The sequence below is a fragment of the Melozone crissalis genome, unplaced genomic scaffold (assembly GCF_028551555.1).
Source record: "Melozone crissalis strain CALT ecotype California unplaced genomic scaffold, PUWL_Pcris_2 ptg000035l_1, whole genome shotgun sequence".
In the NCBI taxonomy this organism is placed as follows: domain Eukaryota; kingdom Metazoa; phylum Chordata; class Aves; order Passeriformes; family Passerellidae; genus Melozone; species Melozone crissalis.
The window spans coordinates 5,400,834-5,418,287 of NW_026535813.1; the positions used below are offsets into that span (position 1 = coordinate 5,400,834).

The 17,454-nt window shown below is 41.0% G+C and overlaps 1 protein-coding gene across 1 annotated transcript in view; it reads right to left on the reverse strand.

Annotated features, from left to right (window-relative positions):
• The window catches only part of LOC128941421 (5'-AMP-activated protein kinase catalytic subunit alpha-1-like), a 76,258-nt gene that overhangs the window by 8,573 nt on the left and 50,231 nt on the right, over nt 1-17,454 (reverse strand). The window contains exons 3-6 of the mRNA XM_054283177.1: nt 16,570-16,663; nt 15,595-15,739; nt 13,345-13,432; nt 12,219-12,443 (exon numbers count right to left, since the gene is read on the reverse strand). Of these exons, the coding sequence (XP_054139152.1) occupies nt 12,219-12,443; nt 13,345-13,432; nt 15,595-15,739; nt 16,570-16,663 (552 nt within the window). The remainder of the gene's footprint in view (nt 1-12,218; nt 12,444-13,344; nt 13,433-15,594; nt 15,740-16,569; nt 16,664-17,454) is intronic.

Here is a 17,454-nt window from a genome sequence, read left to right on the forward strand (position 1 = left end):
AAATGCTAATAAGGACTGTAAAAAACTGCTTAAGTCCTTGCCTAAGGAGGAACCCACCCTGCTGGAAATGATTGAAGCATGTAATTGCCTCAGCACACTTCAGCATACAGCAACAGTTACTTATGAGGCTGTGGGGGCTGGTATAGCTAATGCCTTTACAGCTTTGAAGATTATGCCAGGGGACCCACAAACATGCTTCAGGTGCAAAAAATCTGGGCATTTGAAAAAGGACTGTTTCCAAAAGGGGGAGGCCAGATCCAAAGCTCACAGTATTTGCCCTCAGTGCCATAAAGGAAGGCATTATCCTAATCAGTGTCATTCCAGGTATGATTTTGAAGGGCATCCGATATCGAGAAACCGGAGCTGAAGCACGGGGTGGCACCGTGCACAGACACAAATGCCCCAGTGGATGCCTCAGAGCGGAACACAGCAAGCCTCAGTCCAGCCACTGCCACAAGCAGCCTTTTCCGGACCGTTGCCGATTTACAACTCGCCACACCAGGAAGCACCGGACTGGACCTGGCAACCTCCATCACAGTAACGTTACTTGATTCATCTGTTCATTTGCTTCCCACAGGAGTTTTTTGTCCACCAGGGTAGCGTATGCATGCATTGCTTTTAGGTTAGTCATCCACCTCTTTGATGAGACTGTTTGTTCTCTCTGGGGTTATAGACTCTGACTCTGACTATGAAATTATGATTATGGCCTGGACACCTCAACCACCTTGCACCATTCCCCAAGGAACTCGAATAGTTCAATTGATTTTACTTCCCCAAACCATGAGCGTACTGTTCACAGACGTAACGCGATAAGGGGAATTTGGGTCTACTAGGACACCCAAGTATGCTGGATACAACCTATATTAGAACAATGCCCCTCATGCCGATGTACCCTGACATTAAATGGACAAGAGATAACACTTGTCAGTCTCATAGACACAGGGGCTGATGTTACAGTTATCTCTCAAGCTAAATGGCCCTCACAATGGTCCCTTGCTGAAGTGCCTCAGGCACTTTCAGGCATTGGAGGGAGCAGCTGCAGGTATCAAAGCTGGCACTTGATATAGATCAAAGGCCATGAGGGACACCTCACCTCAGTCAAATCATTTGTGTTACCAGTGTCGATGGTGCTATGGGGGAGGGATGTTCTCTATCAATGGAACTTTAGAATTCAATCAGATTTTTAATGGGGGCCATTGAAGCATGCAACACTTTAAAACCAACCTGAAAAACAGAAAATCCAGTTTGGGTGGATCAATGGTCCCTACCATTGCAAAAACTGTGTGCATTAATGGAGTTGGTCCAACAACAACTCCAGAAAGGACATATTGTCCCTTCTACCAGTCCTTGGAATTCTTCTGTGTTTGTTATCAAAAAACAAACTGGCAAGTTGCATTTACTCCATGATCTTAAAAAAATCAACGCAGCTTTGGAGGACATGGGGGCATTACAGCCTGGTCTCCCACCTCCTACCACAATCCCCCAAAACTGCCACTTGACTGTTATTGATTTAAAAGACTGATTTTTTTATATTCCTTTACATCCTGATGATGCGCCTAAATTTGCCTTTTCAGTTTTAACCACAAACATGCAGGTTCTCTTACAGTGGTATCACTGGGTTGTTTTACTTAAAGGCATGAAAAACTCCTGTACTATTTGCCAGTGATATGTTGCTAAGGTCCTCAAACATGTTCGTCAACAAATGCCTAATATTCTTTTTTATCATCATATGGATGATGTTCTTGTAGCAGCTGAAGAACGGGAAGTCATGGAGAAAACCTTAGCCCTTGTCAGATAAGCTGTAAATCATGCAGGGCTTTGCATAACTCCTGAAAAGGTCCGAAAACACCTCCCATGGAGGTATTTGCAGTGGTACATTGGAGTCCATTCAATTTCCCCCCAAGCTCTGCAAATTCAGACAAACATTCGCACCTTACATGATGTGCAAAAACTTTTGGGAGCAATCAACTGGGTGTTCCTTGATAGGAATTTCAAATGCAGAGCTAAGTCCTTTGAATTGCTAAAATAAGACTCAGACCTTTTATCACCTAGGTAACTTTACAAGCTCAGCAGGTGCTGCAATGTGTATCTGATACCTTAGTAAGCCAACAAGCCAAACACTGGGCATCTGAACTGACTTTCTTTTTAATAATTTTGCGTCCAGCAAAAAGGCCCCACACTTTGATTTATCAATGAGACTCCAAAGCACCAGACCCTTTGTTTATCATTGAATGGATTTTTTTACCACACCAAATGACCAAAATCATCAGTACTCAACATGAAATGATGGCCCAATTAGTTGTTAAGGCCTGACAAAGACTCACTTCTCTTGAGGGAGTGGAATTTTCCACTATTTTCCTATCTCTTACCACCTTTTATTAGAATTGGATATTTCAGGAATCAGAGGATGTTCAGATGGCCTTTGCCAAATTCAGTGGACAAATCTCAATACATCCTCCAAAACATAAGCTTTTAATACCTCTATTTCAATTGATAGAAAAACCAAAGAAGAGTGAGGTTCCACTGCAAGCTTTAACAGTATTCATAGATGGTTCTGGTCGCTCTCATAAATCAGTGGTAATATGGAGAGATCCCTCTTCTAGTGCCTGGAGAGCAGATGCATCCACAATTGAGGGGTCCCCCCAAATTGTTGAACTTGCTGCTGTTGTCAGAGCTTTTAAAAAATTTTCTGTTCCTTTTAATGTGGTTACAGATTCAGCTAATGATGCAGGAATCATGATGAGAGCTGAAGCATCAGAGAGGTTGAAAATTCACAATTTTTTAATTGGTTGCAGCTCCTTGTTTTTTTCTTATAAAATAGAACGTCTCTTCATTTTGTTATGCATATTCGATTGCATATAGACCTTCCCGGATTTTTGGCTGAAGGGAACAGGCAAGCTGACCTTTGAACAATGCCTGTACTACAAACTGTTCTACCTAATAAGATAGAACAGGCTAAATTGAGCCATTCTTTTTTTCACCAAAATGCTGCTGCTTTGCTTTGACATGTTGGCATTACCAAAGCCCAAGCTTCAGCAATTATTGCTGTTTGTCCTGATTGCCAAAGGTGTTCTTTTCCCTCTGTTGCAGAAGGTCTTAATCCCAGAGGGCTTCAGAGCCTTCAAATCTGGCAGTCAGACTTTACCCATTTTTCTGAATTTGGCTGTTGAAAATACATTCATTCCTCTATTGATATCTTTTTTGGTGCTCTTTTTGCATCAGCCCATTCAAGGGCAACAGCTAAAGATGTCTGTAGACACTTCACTGCTGTTTTTGCAACTCTTGGTATACCATCTGAAGTAAGGACAGACAATGGACCAGCTTATACTTCCCGTCAAGTTACTATTTTTTTTGCCTTGTGGGGAATTATGCACAAAACAAGTATTCCTCATTCCCCAACAGGCCAATCTATCATTGAACAGGCTTATGGCTGCCTCAAGCATCTCTTAAGTCAACAGAAGGGGGAACCGGAGATGGCATCCCTGCCGAGAGACTACAGAAAGCCCTTTATGTTTTCAACTCTTTGCATTGTTCTTTGATGGACCCCAACCCACCAATTGTTCGACATTTTAATTGTAATTTACAATTGCAACAAAAGGAAAAACCCCTTGTTTTAGTGAAGGATCCAGAATTCAGTAAAATATTGGGGCCTTATCCTTTGGTCACCTGGGGTAGAGGTTTTGCTTGTGTCTCCACAGAGAATGGTCCCAAGTGGATTCCAGCAAAGAATGTGAAGCTGTTTACAGAACCTTTGACTGCATCACCAGAAGATTCACCTTATCACCAACATCAGAGGAGAATCCTTGTGAACAGGATCTAGCCACATCAGCACCTGTTTGACCTATGCAAATGTGTTGAATATGGGATACTGTGGTACTGCACATCTCATAAAAGGCAAGGTGCTTGCTGTCAATGTGATCCAACGAGAAGCAGCAGAAATAACACACAAATTCAACGATTAGTGTGTGGGTATAAGTTGGATCTACCTGAACAATTGGAAATTACTCCAAACCAGTGGCTTATTCCTACTGAGAATAAGGATAAATTATGACTTCCTGACTATTATAGTATTTACTGGGAATTGTTTCTAGTGCTCAGACATTGCCTGTTAACCAACCTAAAACAGATGTTTGGGTAACCTTGGTGAATGTTACAGGACAAGATATGTTGTGTTTGGCCACTGCATCCCCTGATAATCCTTTTTCAAGGTGCCTTGCTGCTCTGCCCTTAGACAATTGGCCTTGCCTGAGTCAGGCAAATACAATGTTGCAAAACAGCAATCATGCTGATGCCTGGGATCAATGGACCCCTTATTTTCCCTGGTGTCCCTTGAGCCTCAAGAGTTAGAACTTCTGGGCTCAGTGAAAATGGATTTTTGTAAAAGGTTTAATTATTCTGGGAAAAATCAGTCTAAGGCTTGGGCTGTTTCCCCTCATGAACCTGTGTATAAAAATGCGAGCACATGGTGTAATTATACATCCAGGATTATTTCTTGCTCAACCAATGCTCCATTACTTTTACCTCCTGGAGTATTTTTAATTTGTGGGGATTGGGCTTGGCCTGCCATCCCATCGCATAATAAAAGGAAGACCATGTAGCCTTGGGCGATTATCCCTTATAACCCCAAACACATCCGTGATTTTTTGTCACGGTACGATAGGTTGGATTCAAACCTATATAGAGGACCCTCAGCCAACCCTGTTCAAGCTTAGATGCAGGCACACCACTGGCCAGAGATCTAAGTGGGGAGAGATGTCAACCCATCAGCTGTTTTAACACGGGACTTTCAAACCCCCTATATAAAGAGTCTTCCATAATAAACCGCTGCTGTTTGTCTCATGATCTTCGGAGAGTTCATGTCATTTGTCTGTCTCTGACCACGACCTCACGTAACACGTGGTGCTCCTGTGGGAGGACACAGCCATCTCTGTGTACAGTGCAGGGGAGACAAAAACAGCATAGAAGCCAGAGAAGCTGGAAGAGCTGAAAAAAACCCCCAAATGGCAGAGGAGCTGAAAAAGCTGAAAAATAGAAGAAAAACCCCACCGAAGAAATTGTGGCTTTGTCTCTGTGCAGGATCATCCAGTTATGAAGGTATGGAAACTTCTTCTTGAGGAATGGGACGTCGATTATGACGAAGAGGCATTGTTAGCTTTAATAATGTGGGCTAAGAACCACAGATTGGACACAACTAAAGAGGCTGCCCTTGATTTGAATACTTGGGTGCGAACTGGCCAATTTATAATTCAAGCAGCTTCCAGAGGTGATGAAAGCCCAATAAAAGTTATAAAGCCCCGGAAAGTTATTTTAGATTTGATGAGTGTTGCAGTAAAGTGGGAAAATTATAAGAAAAAGGCCTCATAATATCAGGCCTGCTCTGTTAGCCTGTCATTTCTTCTAAGGGAAGCTGTGGGATCTCAGCACATCAGTCCTGATGTGCAGAGTCACCGAGATAACCCTTGGGGGGCTCGGAGGTCCTGGAATGTTGCCAGAAGTGTCTGGTGGCTGGACTTTGATCCTGCACAGGAGACGACACCTGTATGAGGATGGGAGGATATCACGGGGATAAATGGTGAAGGGATAGGTTAATTGTAGTGTGAAACACAGGTTTTAGAATTTCGGTACAGGGGGGTCTAGAGAAACAAAATGGAGGAATTAGGGCGTGTCCTGTCCTTCTTCTTCTTCTTCTTGGCCTCCATCTTCTGTGGTGGTGGTGGCACTTTGGGATTGGTTCTTACTAAAAGTGCACTTGTCAATAAGGGTGAAAAGCATTGGGGAAAATAGGTAAATATCTTATACGTAGTTTTGAGTATAAAGATAAGTGACTGCCCCGAGGGTGCACAGTGTGCTCATGGCTGGCGTGCTGTGCAGACCTCTGTCGGGCCGAGAGAAAATCTTGTAGATAAAAACTAATAAACACTGAAGACCAAGAAAAAACCTGAAGACTCTTTTCGTCCTTTGGAGCGCAGGCTGTCCCAAGGCCATCCCGAGCCTTTCCAGGCCATCAAAAACAGCCGAGAACAGGACAGGAAGCTAGCACTTTGCAAGTTCCCATGTGAAAGCAATCCTGGTGTGAGCAGTTCGTTTGCATAACAATCTATTCCTGCGTGAAAAAACAACTAGCCACCTCTATGAATTGTTTTTACACCATTAGAAAAATGAAAACTATCTCTCACAAACAACTTTTCCTGCATGTACACACCGGGGGTTTGAGTGACCAGTCAATACAGGATAACAACTTGTTACTAACCAATAAAAGTAATTGGCAAGAAAGCTACTAACCAATTGGAGTCACACATGAGGTCTGTAAAACTGTATAAAACCGAGTTACGTGAATAAAGAAGGGGCTTTTTCCACCATGAAGAAAATGGAGTCGGCGTGGTTAATTCCCATAGATGAGACTGTTAAATACTGGAGCACATGGTGAGGACTGGGCACCAGAGGCATTAGTGGGGGAGTTGGGCACCCTTCCAAGTCCACAGAGGATGTAGCTGGATGAAATGGTCACCCTGTGGGGCTCTGCCGTCCTGTGCGGCTGTGTCACCCTGAATGTGCCCCCTGCACCAGCACTGTACCCTGGCAAGCCACTTTCCACAACCCCCACACGTGGCAGTGCTCCGGTGCACGGACAAACTGCGTCAGGCAACAATGAGCCAGATTATGCGATCGCTCCACGTGGCAGGGCTTCAGTGTGTTTCCACTGTGCAACAGAGGGGAGCGGCAGAGCTCAGAGTGGCAGCAATTCTGCAGTGGTCAGTGGGGCCCCAGCAGCAGGCGGAACCACAGCAAGCAGCGAAGGTGCGCCCGCGCCAAGATGCTGGGCGGTGCTGGAACACCCTGTTCCCGTACCATGGGGATGCAGTGTGGTGCCAGAACGCCCTGTGCCCACGCTGTGGGGGTGCTGTGCAGCACCAGAGCACCCAGTGTCCACGCTGTGGGGCTGATGTGCTGGGTCAGACCACACCGCCATCTTGGCTGAGCATCCTGTGACTATGACGCAGCTCCATGCGGCTCCCGGGATCACCCCCTCACCACCGGAGCTGCCCACGCCCATCATCACCATGGAAATACCTGGACCGCCCCTGCCTGGAGCTGGTTGGCTCAGCCCACAAACTGCGCCCACAGTCCCAGCTCTGCTGGTCACGCCTGCTGCTGCAACACAGGGATGGGGCCCGAGATGATGTCACTAGAAATGCCTGGATGTTGTCACTACATCACACCCGGAAATGCACCGAAACCAGGAAGTCCCAGCACCACGATGCGGAGTCCCGCTCCTAGCCCAGCACCTGTCGCTGCCATAGCACCATCACACCTACAGCCAAAGTTCTAACAACCCAAAGAAGCCCTTGCAACCCTGCCGACAACAGCTCCAGCCTCTCTGATGTTCCGAGCAGAAACCATCCCCACTCGTGACCTGGTAATCTTCTGGATGGAGGTAAAACAAAAAGCAATAGAATGTGGGGATATAGAGGGGGCTGAACTAATTTTTGTACCCATGTATTCACCATCATCAGAGGACTAGCAGTGAGAGGGGGAGCAATTGCAGCATTCCCAGTTGTATGAGGTAATGGGACAACACCCGACAAATACGTGCCCTTTAATTGGCAAATCCTTTCAGAGCTATGCCAACTGGCTGTTAAACACAGGTTAGGATCACCTGCTGTTGCAAATAGGCTTCGATTTATAACTGCTAGTGAATTAACCCCCTATGATACGAAGCAAATTGCAAAATTACTCTGTACTGCAGTGCAATATATGATGTTTGAATCAGCCTGGACGTCTTATGCAGAAGACCAGGGACTGCAAAATTCAAGAGCTTCACAGCAGGACCCATGTTTTGGGTCAGGGATTTCTCAACTTATGGGATTTCCCCCCATGGAAGACCCAAAAACCCAAGCACACCTGGACCCCTTAATCCTAGCCCAAGCAAAGGACTTAGAAATGCGAGCTCTAACAAAAAGTACAAATATGACTGTATCTACCCAAAGTTATTCAAGTATAAGATAAAACCCCAACAAACTATATATGTGGTTCATAGAGCAATTACAAGATGCTGTGGAAAAACAGATAGCAAACAGAAAAGCAAGGAGCCAATTAATACTACAGTTAGCACAAGATAATGCAAAGGAAGACTGTAGAAAGATAATAGATGCATTACCTAAAGAGAATCCATCGCTAGAGGATATGATAAATGCATGTCCTAAGGTTGTAACTGTATCTCACAACATAGATATGTTAGCTAATACTATTACAGCTGCTGTTAAACAAACTCCCCATTGTTACAGATGTGGACAACAAGGCCATGTGAAGGTAAACTGGTCAGACCAGTCCATATCACAGGGGACATTTCAAAGACAGCCCCAAATGTACTAGACTCAGGTAGTAAGTGATCAAAGACCTAATATGGTCTGTCCTGCCCTACATCCTGCCTGAGCCCACAAGCAGCATCCTCCTGACGGCCTGTGTAAGAGATGGTACGAAGTTTCCCTCTTTTGCCCCACGACCGTTGCAAGGACAGAGACTAAGACCCTGAAGACCCTGACTGGAGTTCTGGCCTGGTTGAGGTAGATGCTCACCAAGTGATTGTTTGCAGGTGTGCTTGCTGTGTCACCACAGTCTTACACCTGCTTCATGCTACCCGCTCATCACAATAGCCCATGAATTTCCCCACCTTTTGGCCAGATTCCGCCTTCTTTGGAGAAAGTCTGACTTTCTAGGGTAACTATAGTAGGAGTCCTAGTAAAATATGTGTACTGTATAAGTGGCCTTTCCCTGATCCTAGTTGTTCTAAATGGGCTGCAGCTGTGATGCCCTTAATTGGGCGGCAGCTGTGGCTAATGAAGATAACTGGGATAAAAGGGGGTGGTTTGGCTGGTCAGGGAGAGCCTTGGAGGAGCTCTGATGAAGAAGCAGGAGCAACACTGCTGTGAAGAGCTGCATGTGAGAAAACCACCCAGAAGGTACAGGACTTTAGAAATATGATAACAACAATAAGAGAACAACAGGTAACTTTGGTGATCCCGCATCGAAAATCCCTCATCTGCCTCACGACCACCATGACAGACGGAGGATTGAAGCCCCCTCCCAAGGACTGAGACCCTTATAATTCCAACACAGGGGCCCAGGCCTGACTGAAGTGGGATGTTTGCCAAGTGTTGCCTGCAGATGTATTCTCCGGACCAAGAACAATGGGTCCTGCTCACTGCTGAAATTGACTTGCCCTGCTTCGGAACATGGACTGTCTGTACCCATTTTTCAATAGACTTATTTCTCCATTGTCTTTTACCTATTGCCCCCTTGTCAGAGGACTAAAATGGACCCCTGAGTTAACCAAGACTTTGAGATTCTCCCTGACGCAACAAGACAGATCTATTGGCTGGACCATGAGGATTTCGTCTCTCCGTTGGTAGCTATTCCTCCCCCCTTTCTCTCTCTCTCTCTCTCTCTCCTTTATCTCCTTTCTAATCTTTCTATTGCATTTGCTGTGGGCACTCAATAAAAGGTGCATTTGTTTTGATTAATACTGAAATCCCCTCTGTGTTGTTTTTGCACTCTGACATCAGTTAACGAACCATCATGACCCCTGCTTGTACTAGCAGATTGTGACAGCCTGTCAACAAACATTGTGGAGCCATGTGTGGAACAGTGATGGAAACAACTTGTTTATCTACCTCATAGAAATCTGGGAGTATTGAAGTGACAGTTCATTTAAGGACTTTCTTAGTTTACAAATTGTTTTTCTGTTTACAAACTGTTTTTCTGATAATTGGGTTTTTCTAATGGTTCTAAGGGTTAAATGGTTTCTTAGTGGTAAAGTTGTAACTTGTACCTATAAGTAGTTAACCTTTGGCATATTAGCCTGAAGGGTTGTGATCTTGCCCAACAGCTCCTGGAAGTGAGTGCTACAACTCCAGTGGTACATGGGACAGATTGCTGGCTGAGGGGAGCTAGATTTGTCAAATTCGGTGGAAAACCTCATTTAAATTAGACCCATGCTGTCTTCTGTCACCCTGTCTGCAAAGGGCCCTTGCAGGTAGGATAACAGACAACATTTTACATTTTTTATTAAAAAGGAAAGGAGGAATTGTCACAGTACAATAGGTTGGATTCAAACCTATACAAGGGACCCTCAGCCAACCCTGTTCAAGCTTAGATGCAGGCACACCACTGGCCAGAGATCTGGGCAGAGAGAGATCTCAATCAATCAGCTGTTTTAACACAGGACTTTCAAACCCCCCATATAAAGAGTCTTCCATAATAAACTGCTGCTGTTTGTCTCATGATCTTGGGGGAGTTCGTGTTGTTTGTCTATCTCTAACCACAACCTCACATACCAATTTTTCAGCATAAATATCCCTCTATAAAGTTAAGCGAACCTTACATACTTTTGACAAAGATTGTGATGACCGGTTTGATTTTTGGTATAAAGGACAGCAATGGGCAGCATCGTTTTTCCCCCTGGTGTAGCAGCAAGAAAAGTTTTAGGATTACTTAACAAATTAGGTTATTGGCTAGCTAGACAAACTCATGCTATGTCCTTAGCATTAACAGGACTTTTAGCTGATGTTGATTCTATTAGACATGCTACTTTGCAAATTAGGGCAGTGATAATTTTTTTGCTTTTAGCACAAGGACATGGATGTGAGGAATTCAATGCAATATGTTGCATGAACCTGTCCAACCACTCTCAATCAATCCATGCAAGCATTCAAGCCCTGAAAGAGGGTGTAAACAAACTGCAAGTAGATGATGGATTTGATTGGCTAGGTAGACTTCTGGGGGATTGGGGACTTGGTGGATGGATAAGAAATTTAGTTAAAATAGGCTTATATGTATTAGACATTATATTATGTATTGTTATGGTTATTCCTTGTATTTTACAGTGTGTGAAAAAACTAATAGACAAGTCACTTGAGTGTATTTTTAGTTGAAAGGAAAGGGGAGGTATAGACACTAAGAGAGAGTACAATGGAACTGATAAAGGAGCCTGATATCTTAGGCCTGATCAAGTAGAAACCATGGGAGAGACAGACACAGGTCCCTGGTGTAAAAGTGACCAAGAGACATGTTGTGAAACTTTGTGATAAGATAATGATTACCAGGTAATGGATGTCATGAAGAATGTGTAACCAATAGGAAATTGTTACCAAAAATAGAACCCTATATAAGTGTCATACAAGTCAACCTTATATAAACACTTTTTATTCTCTATAAAAATGGGCTTCTGGTCCAAGTTCAGATGTCCCTGTCTCTCCATCGCCAATATTAAGCAACCTGGTCTAGTGGAAGGTATCCCTGCCCACGGCAGGGGGGTTGAAATTAGATGATCTTTAAGTCCCTTCCAACCGTTTAACATTCTATGAAACTACTTTCCATTTTAATGAAGTAGTAAGGGATATATGTAACACATTTTTTGTTTTACTGAAAGAAAAACATTGCTAACTTGATAACTTCCATTCCTAAATGAGGAAGCATCTTCACTAAGGTAGTATTTCAGAGCTCTCTCCTTAGAGCTTCTCACAAATAAAACAGGAATACCTAACTATGCTATTGCATGAAGCTACCTTTTTTTTAATTCTACCCACTGTTCACTTGTCAAAGTGGTCACCCTCTCCATAATTCTATCTTGAAATCTGGAGTCCCTGATGGCTATGTCTATCTGCAGTCTTAAACTTATCAGTAGTCTATGTAGCAATTGTCACTCATACACAGGTTCATGGCAGGGTTTTCAGGCTAGAATAGTGAGTGCCATCTTATACATGGAATATTCAACCTCAATAGATTATTTTGCTGAGTCTGCAGAAATATTAATAAAATCAATAGTTATCAGGTTAAAGAGTCATAACTTCCCCTCAGATATTTACAAACAAAACAGCAGTTCACATCAGCAAATATTTTTCTTGCCCAGAGAAGTCAATACCGTACAGTTTTTGCAAACCATTCTGCAGGTAAACAGGCTTGCTTTAGCACTCTTAAATGTAGAATTTCACAGAATTTTTATATGCAACATATATATTTGTTCTACTCTGACCACCAGTAGATACTTCATTGGCAACAGGAGATCAGAGCCAGAGCCAAAGCCAAAAAACCAGAAGTTGAATTTTTCATCTCAGACTATGAACCAGGGACAAGCTATATAAATTATTTCTTTGTTCTGCATATTTTCATTTAAATTAACATTCCAGCCTCCTCTGATCAGATATCAGTTAACATTTTACCTAATGTTTCTGATTGTTGCTCTCTTCATTGGATCTACTTGCAGCATGTGTTTCAGAAGACTAGATACAGATGGATTCAGGTATTGAGGGGTATAAAAGATACCATCACATATCTTCTTAAAAAGGGTTGGCACATGATCATCATCAAATGGAAGTGTTCCACATAACAAAGCATAGAGAATAACTCCACTGCTCCAAATATCTACTTCTGGACCTGCATATAATCTGGGAAAAAAGTTAAATATTAGCAATTTGAGCTTAATACATTTAAATAGATTTTTTTTCTACATTCTTAAATTGTATCACGTTAATCAAGAGTATATGAACTTTGGACAACTAATCGGCACTCACTATACCATTCAGTACTACGCCTTGAACTCATGTCTTTCCTCTTCACATATGTAACAGAAACTAGAAAAGTACTTTGTTTTCCTCTCTATTGCATAAAAATAATCCACAGATACAATTTAAGATAACAGCAAACTGAAAGAAACTTGCAACTACTACCAAGAAAGCCCGTGTTATACATTGCTATCACTCTTTGAGTGCAATCTATGTAGTCATCTAGCCTCCAAGCCTTGGAGGCTAAGAAGTTTAAGACAAGTCCACATAGCAGAACTTGCCACATCTTCTATGTTACTGCATGAATAAAACATACATTTGGCCTCCAGTCAGCAAAAGATATTAGGGTAGTGAGCTGAAAGCAGCATATTTGACAATCACTGAGTAAATTCAGACTGAATATAGATTCTATGGTAGATATTTCACTGCTACTCAACTTCACAGTATACTTTGCCTGTATTTCTATCTGTACCTCTACTTCCAAGATCTGAGCTGTAAATGAGATTTTTTTAAACCAATTCAGGGACACTGTACACACTGTATTTGGGACATCAGACATCACCTCCACCTTACAAAAACTATTCAAAGCTCGGTCAAAGTCTTAAATATTTATGAAAAATTATCAAGGCAATTAAGAGTTCAGCCCACAATTTCTTAGTATAAAGCTTGTGAATTACACTATTTTGTAGCCTTTAGAATTAAGCAGCAAAATGACTGAAGTACATGCACATATGCACCCAATAGAAAAGAAGCTCATACATGTATCCAGTAGAAAAGAAACTACCTTCCTGAAATTACTTCTGGTGCAGCATAGTTAGGGGAACCACAGCTTGTTCTTAAAAATTCTCCATCTGACATCATATTTGATAGACCTGAAAGTATATAAGAATAACTACTAAAGATTCACAGAGCAAAGTGATTTTACACTAGAAAAGATCACTGATAATTCAAATTAGAAAGTTAACTAATTTATCTCAGTAAGGAGGCAAAATTATTTGGAGTGATTGAAGTTTTTATATGAGAATGACACATGATCCTGCATTTAGTTTACCAGAAACTTGAGTAACATCAATCTATTATTGCACACAACCTAGGAATGTTCAAAAACATATTAATTCCAAGACAAAACCTAATCCATTCTGGATTACACAAGCATGATAGAGAACAAAGCTGCTCTAAAGGAGAGAGCAACATAGTAATATAGGATTTTGGTCATTAACACAAAAGTGTCTTAAAAACCATATTCTCTTCTAAATGCCAAAGAGGAAGATGCTAACACAGAATTGCCTAAAATTCTTTAAGAGGTTATATAGAATAAGGGAACTCAGGAGTGCATACAGCCTTGCCACAATTTAGACACCAAGAACTTGCTATCAGTCCTCACAGCAGCTGTGTTAAATAGCTACTATAAACAATTAAGCTTCTGATTACTTAGGCAGCTGTTATAAATTACAATATAGTATTGGCTTTTGCATTGATGTGTTAGCTTCTGCATGTTATTATTAATCACAAAGATTTTGATATGGTACAATTCATCATGTCTTTTAACTGCTTTTTTGTATAGTATAATCTGTCAGTTTATGTATGCACCATATAGCTTATATAAATAGTAGCATGATAAATATATCTCAGGCCTTAGCATAATATTAAAATTAAGACTATGTAATGGTAACATACTTTTATTCATGTAACTAACTCAGAGAATGGTGTAAAATAATTATGTTCTTTCTCACATTTGTGGACTATCTTATCTGAATGGTAACAGTGACAAAAACCAGAGCACCAAGAGAAGAATTTACTTTGTTATCAGAGGGTGTAAAAACAACAAGATGGAACCATGATAAAAAATAAAATGTACTGATTTAATCTACAGGATGGCATGCAGACAAGTCAAAGGTTAAAACCAAGCAAAAGAATTCCTGAAACATCTAAACTCACAAGAATGTTTGAATAATGTATAAATGCTCACGAATGTACATATAATGCATGTAATGTAACAGGATATAAGAACATTGTTTTAAGCCAAGTATGTTTTTGGCATATTGCCAAACACCCCAGCGCTGGATATTGTCCCTTTTATCCCTTGTTAAACTTTTAAAAATTTCAAAGAGTAAGCTCTGTTTCTCACAGCAGTTATATAGCTAAAAGCACAGGAATTTGCAAAACTGTTCTTATTTTACCTTTTATGCTTTAATTACATTTTTCAGTCTCATCTGTAGAGCTTTTTAAGTGAAATTAGAGCAGTTTCTTAGAAGTAGTGTATTTTACTAGAGCAATGTAGTTCTTAAATATGATGAACTTTCCCTGCACTGTACTTAAAAGAGAGCTAAGCATCTGCATTTTATAGATAAAGAAACAGACAATCAGTCAGTTTTGAAGTGGCAAGGTGGGGAACTAAGTCTACTTAGCATTATCAGAGAAAATATTAAGCTGTGTCTTTAAGAACCAGCAGTGCAGCCAGGAACAGAATGGGGGGGGAGGGGGGGATGTGTTTTGAGGGAGCTTTTAGAGTCTGTTGGAACAAGCAGCTTGCCCCCTTTTGCCACATGGTTTTTGCTTTGCTGGCTGTTTGGACTTTGCTTAAGTGGAGGGTTTTTTTGGTTCTCTTTTCATTTGTTTTTCCTTGTCTCAGAGACACTGCAGTTAGCGGTTTTGAGCTGCCTTAGGGTGAATTCTGCAGCTGCCAGTCTGCAGCCAGGGCATTGCACCAACCTCCCCACCCCAGTCCAAGTCGATGGTGACTCATCAGCAGCACCTGGCCAAGGAGAAAAAACTATGGAAGTGGAGACTTTAGCAAAAGCTGTGACGAAAGAGAGAGAGGCGAGAGCTCTGCTTCGAAGGTGATTGTTTTGGGTTTGCAACTGTAGCCACTCGTAAAGACTACATTTAGCAATTAGAAACTGTTTCAACCTGAACTTTGCAAACTGCCGGCAGCGAGAAAAGCGAGAGAGGTCCTGCGGTCAGGCCAGGATCTAAATTAACAGGATCTAAATAACACCAGAAATGTGATCAGATATAAAATAGCAATGCTTACCAAAATCAGCTATCTTGGCATTCATGTGTGCATCAAGCAGCACATTTTCAGGCTTCAGATCTCTATGTACTACCATATGCCTGTGACAGTAATCCACACCAGAAAGGATTTGCTGGAACAGATGTCTACTTTCCTTTTCATCAAGCTAAGACAAACAAAGGTTTTAAACAATTTTGAGACAGTGGAAGGATAACTTGATTTTCCCTTATATGAACTGAAGGAAACTTTCCAATGACCAAAAGCTATCATTTATAGTTTTGATATTTTATACAGCAGATGTTATATACTCAGTAATTAGAAATATTAGCACCCAAACATTAATTTTGTCTAATTAAAATATCAATTAACTTAGATATTTAAGCATGATATAAGATTAAAGTTGACAAAAGTTGATGACACTCAGTATATAAGTGATAAACTTTGGATACAGTTCATGCTCCTATTAGCAGCTAGCCCTAAACAGCAGACTTAACTGGATATTTCCTATAAACACACCCTAATCTGTGTCAAAGTTTGCTCAGTCTAACAACTAACTAAAGATATCCTGGATATCTAGATGTTTTGTCAAAAGTGACTTTAGGACTTTCACAGAAACCAGTCTAATAGTAGAAGAGGGTAATAAGGGCACAACAGTAGTTTTTCGGTAATAGTTTATACTGAAGAAAGTTTACAGCTACTCCAATTGGGTAGTATATCCATCCAGTTTCTACACAGTAATTGTAAATGAACATATCAGTATCATTTATTCTTCAGTAGACTGGAAAAATGCTACAAAGTCACATACAAAGATTTGAAACATGTTGATATATAACCATTTTTATTTTCAAAACAAGATATAGTCATAAGGTATATTTTAATTGCTAACCGCAAAATTAATGCTGAATACATAAGAAACAAACCTTCATTTAACAGGAAGATTGCAAAAGCAATAATAGAATGCAAGTCATTGATTTGTAGAGTTAGACTACTTCTTACCCTTCCATTTTTACAGATATAATCAAACAGTTCTCCTCCTGAAACATATTCCATCACCATGAAAATGTCAGTTGGTGTACTGATGACCTGGTACCTGATAAGAATAAGTATCTGTTAGTCTATGCACTCAGTAAAACCAAAGTTATGCAAAGAGTCAGATTAAAGGTATACTTGAAAAAAATTAACAGCCCATTTACAGCTACTGGAATGTTAATATTTTTCAGAAGCTATTTCCTCTCCTTTCACTATGTGATACCATCATCACCAAGATCACCAGGGAATTGGTATTTCCCACGAGGAAGATCAGTCTTTGTACTTTCAGAGGACTACTCTGAGTCCAAATGTTTTCTGTGAAGCCATATACAGTGCTGTCTCACAGACATTTTAGTGTAATCAGGAAAGGATTCGAAAGGACTTTGCTAGTGTCTTAAAAAGCACACACCCTTCAACTTTAACAGGCAAAACCCCCTCGCCTTGTCATAAATAAAGTATACTTCAAGACTTGAAAAGATATTCATGATGATTGAAAGCAATTATCTTTCACAAAGAGACCTAAATTTCTCATTAGTACTTAAGAGCATTAACACCTTGGTTATATTTTTATCACTATACTTTAAAGTTAGCTTTGAGGTTTTGAAAAATCTCCACTTAGGAGATTGATATGTTTTCTACATATCCTTACCTAAAGATTGTTTAGTTTTTTTCTTCTTCCAGCAGTCAGAAGAGACCAATTTTTAACATAGCAAGAAAATGCACACCGATAAACCCTCAGTCAAAAAATTCAGATACTATATTAAGAAGACAGGAGATAGCAATTGGATGCAAATGAATGCTTCAAGGTACTACACTTAAGCATACAATATCCCAATTGTAAAAAAGTAATTG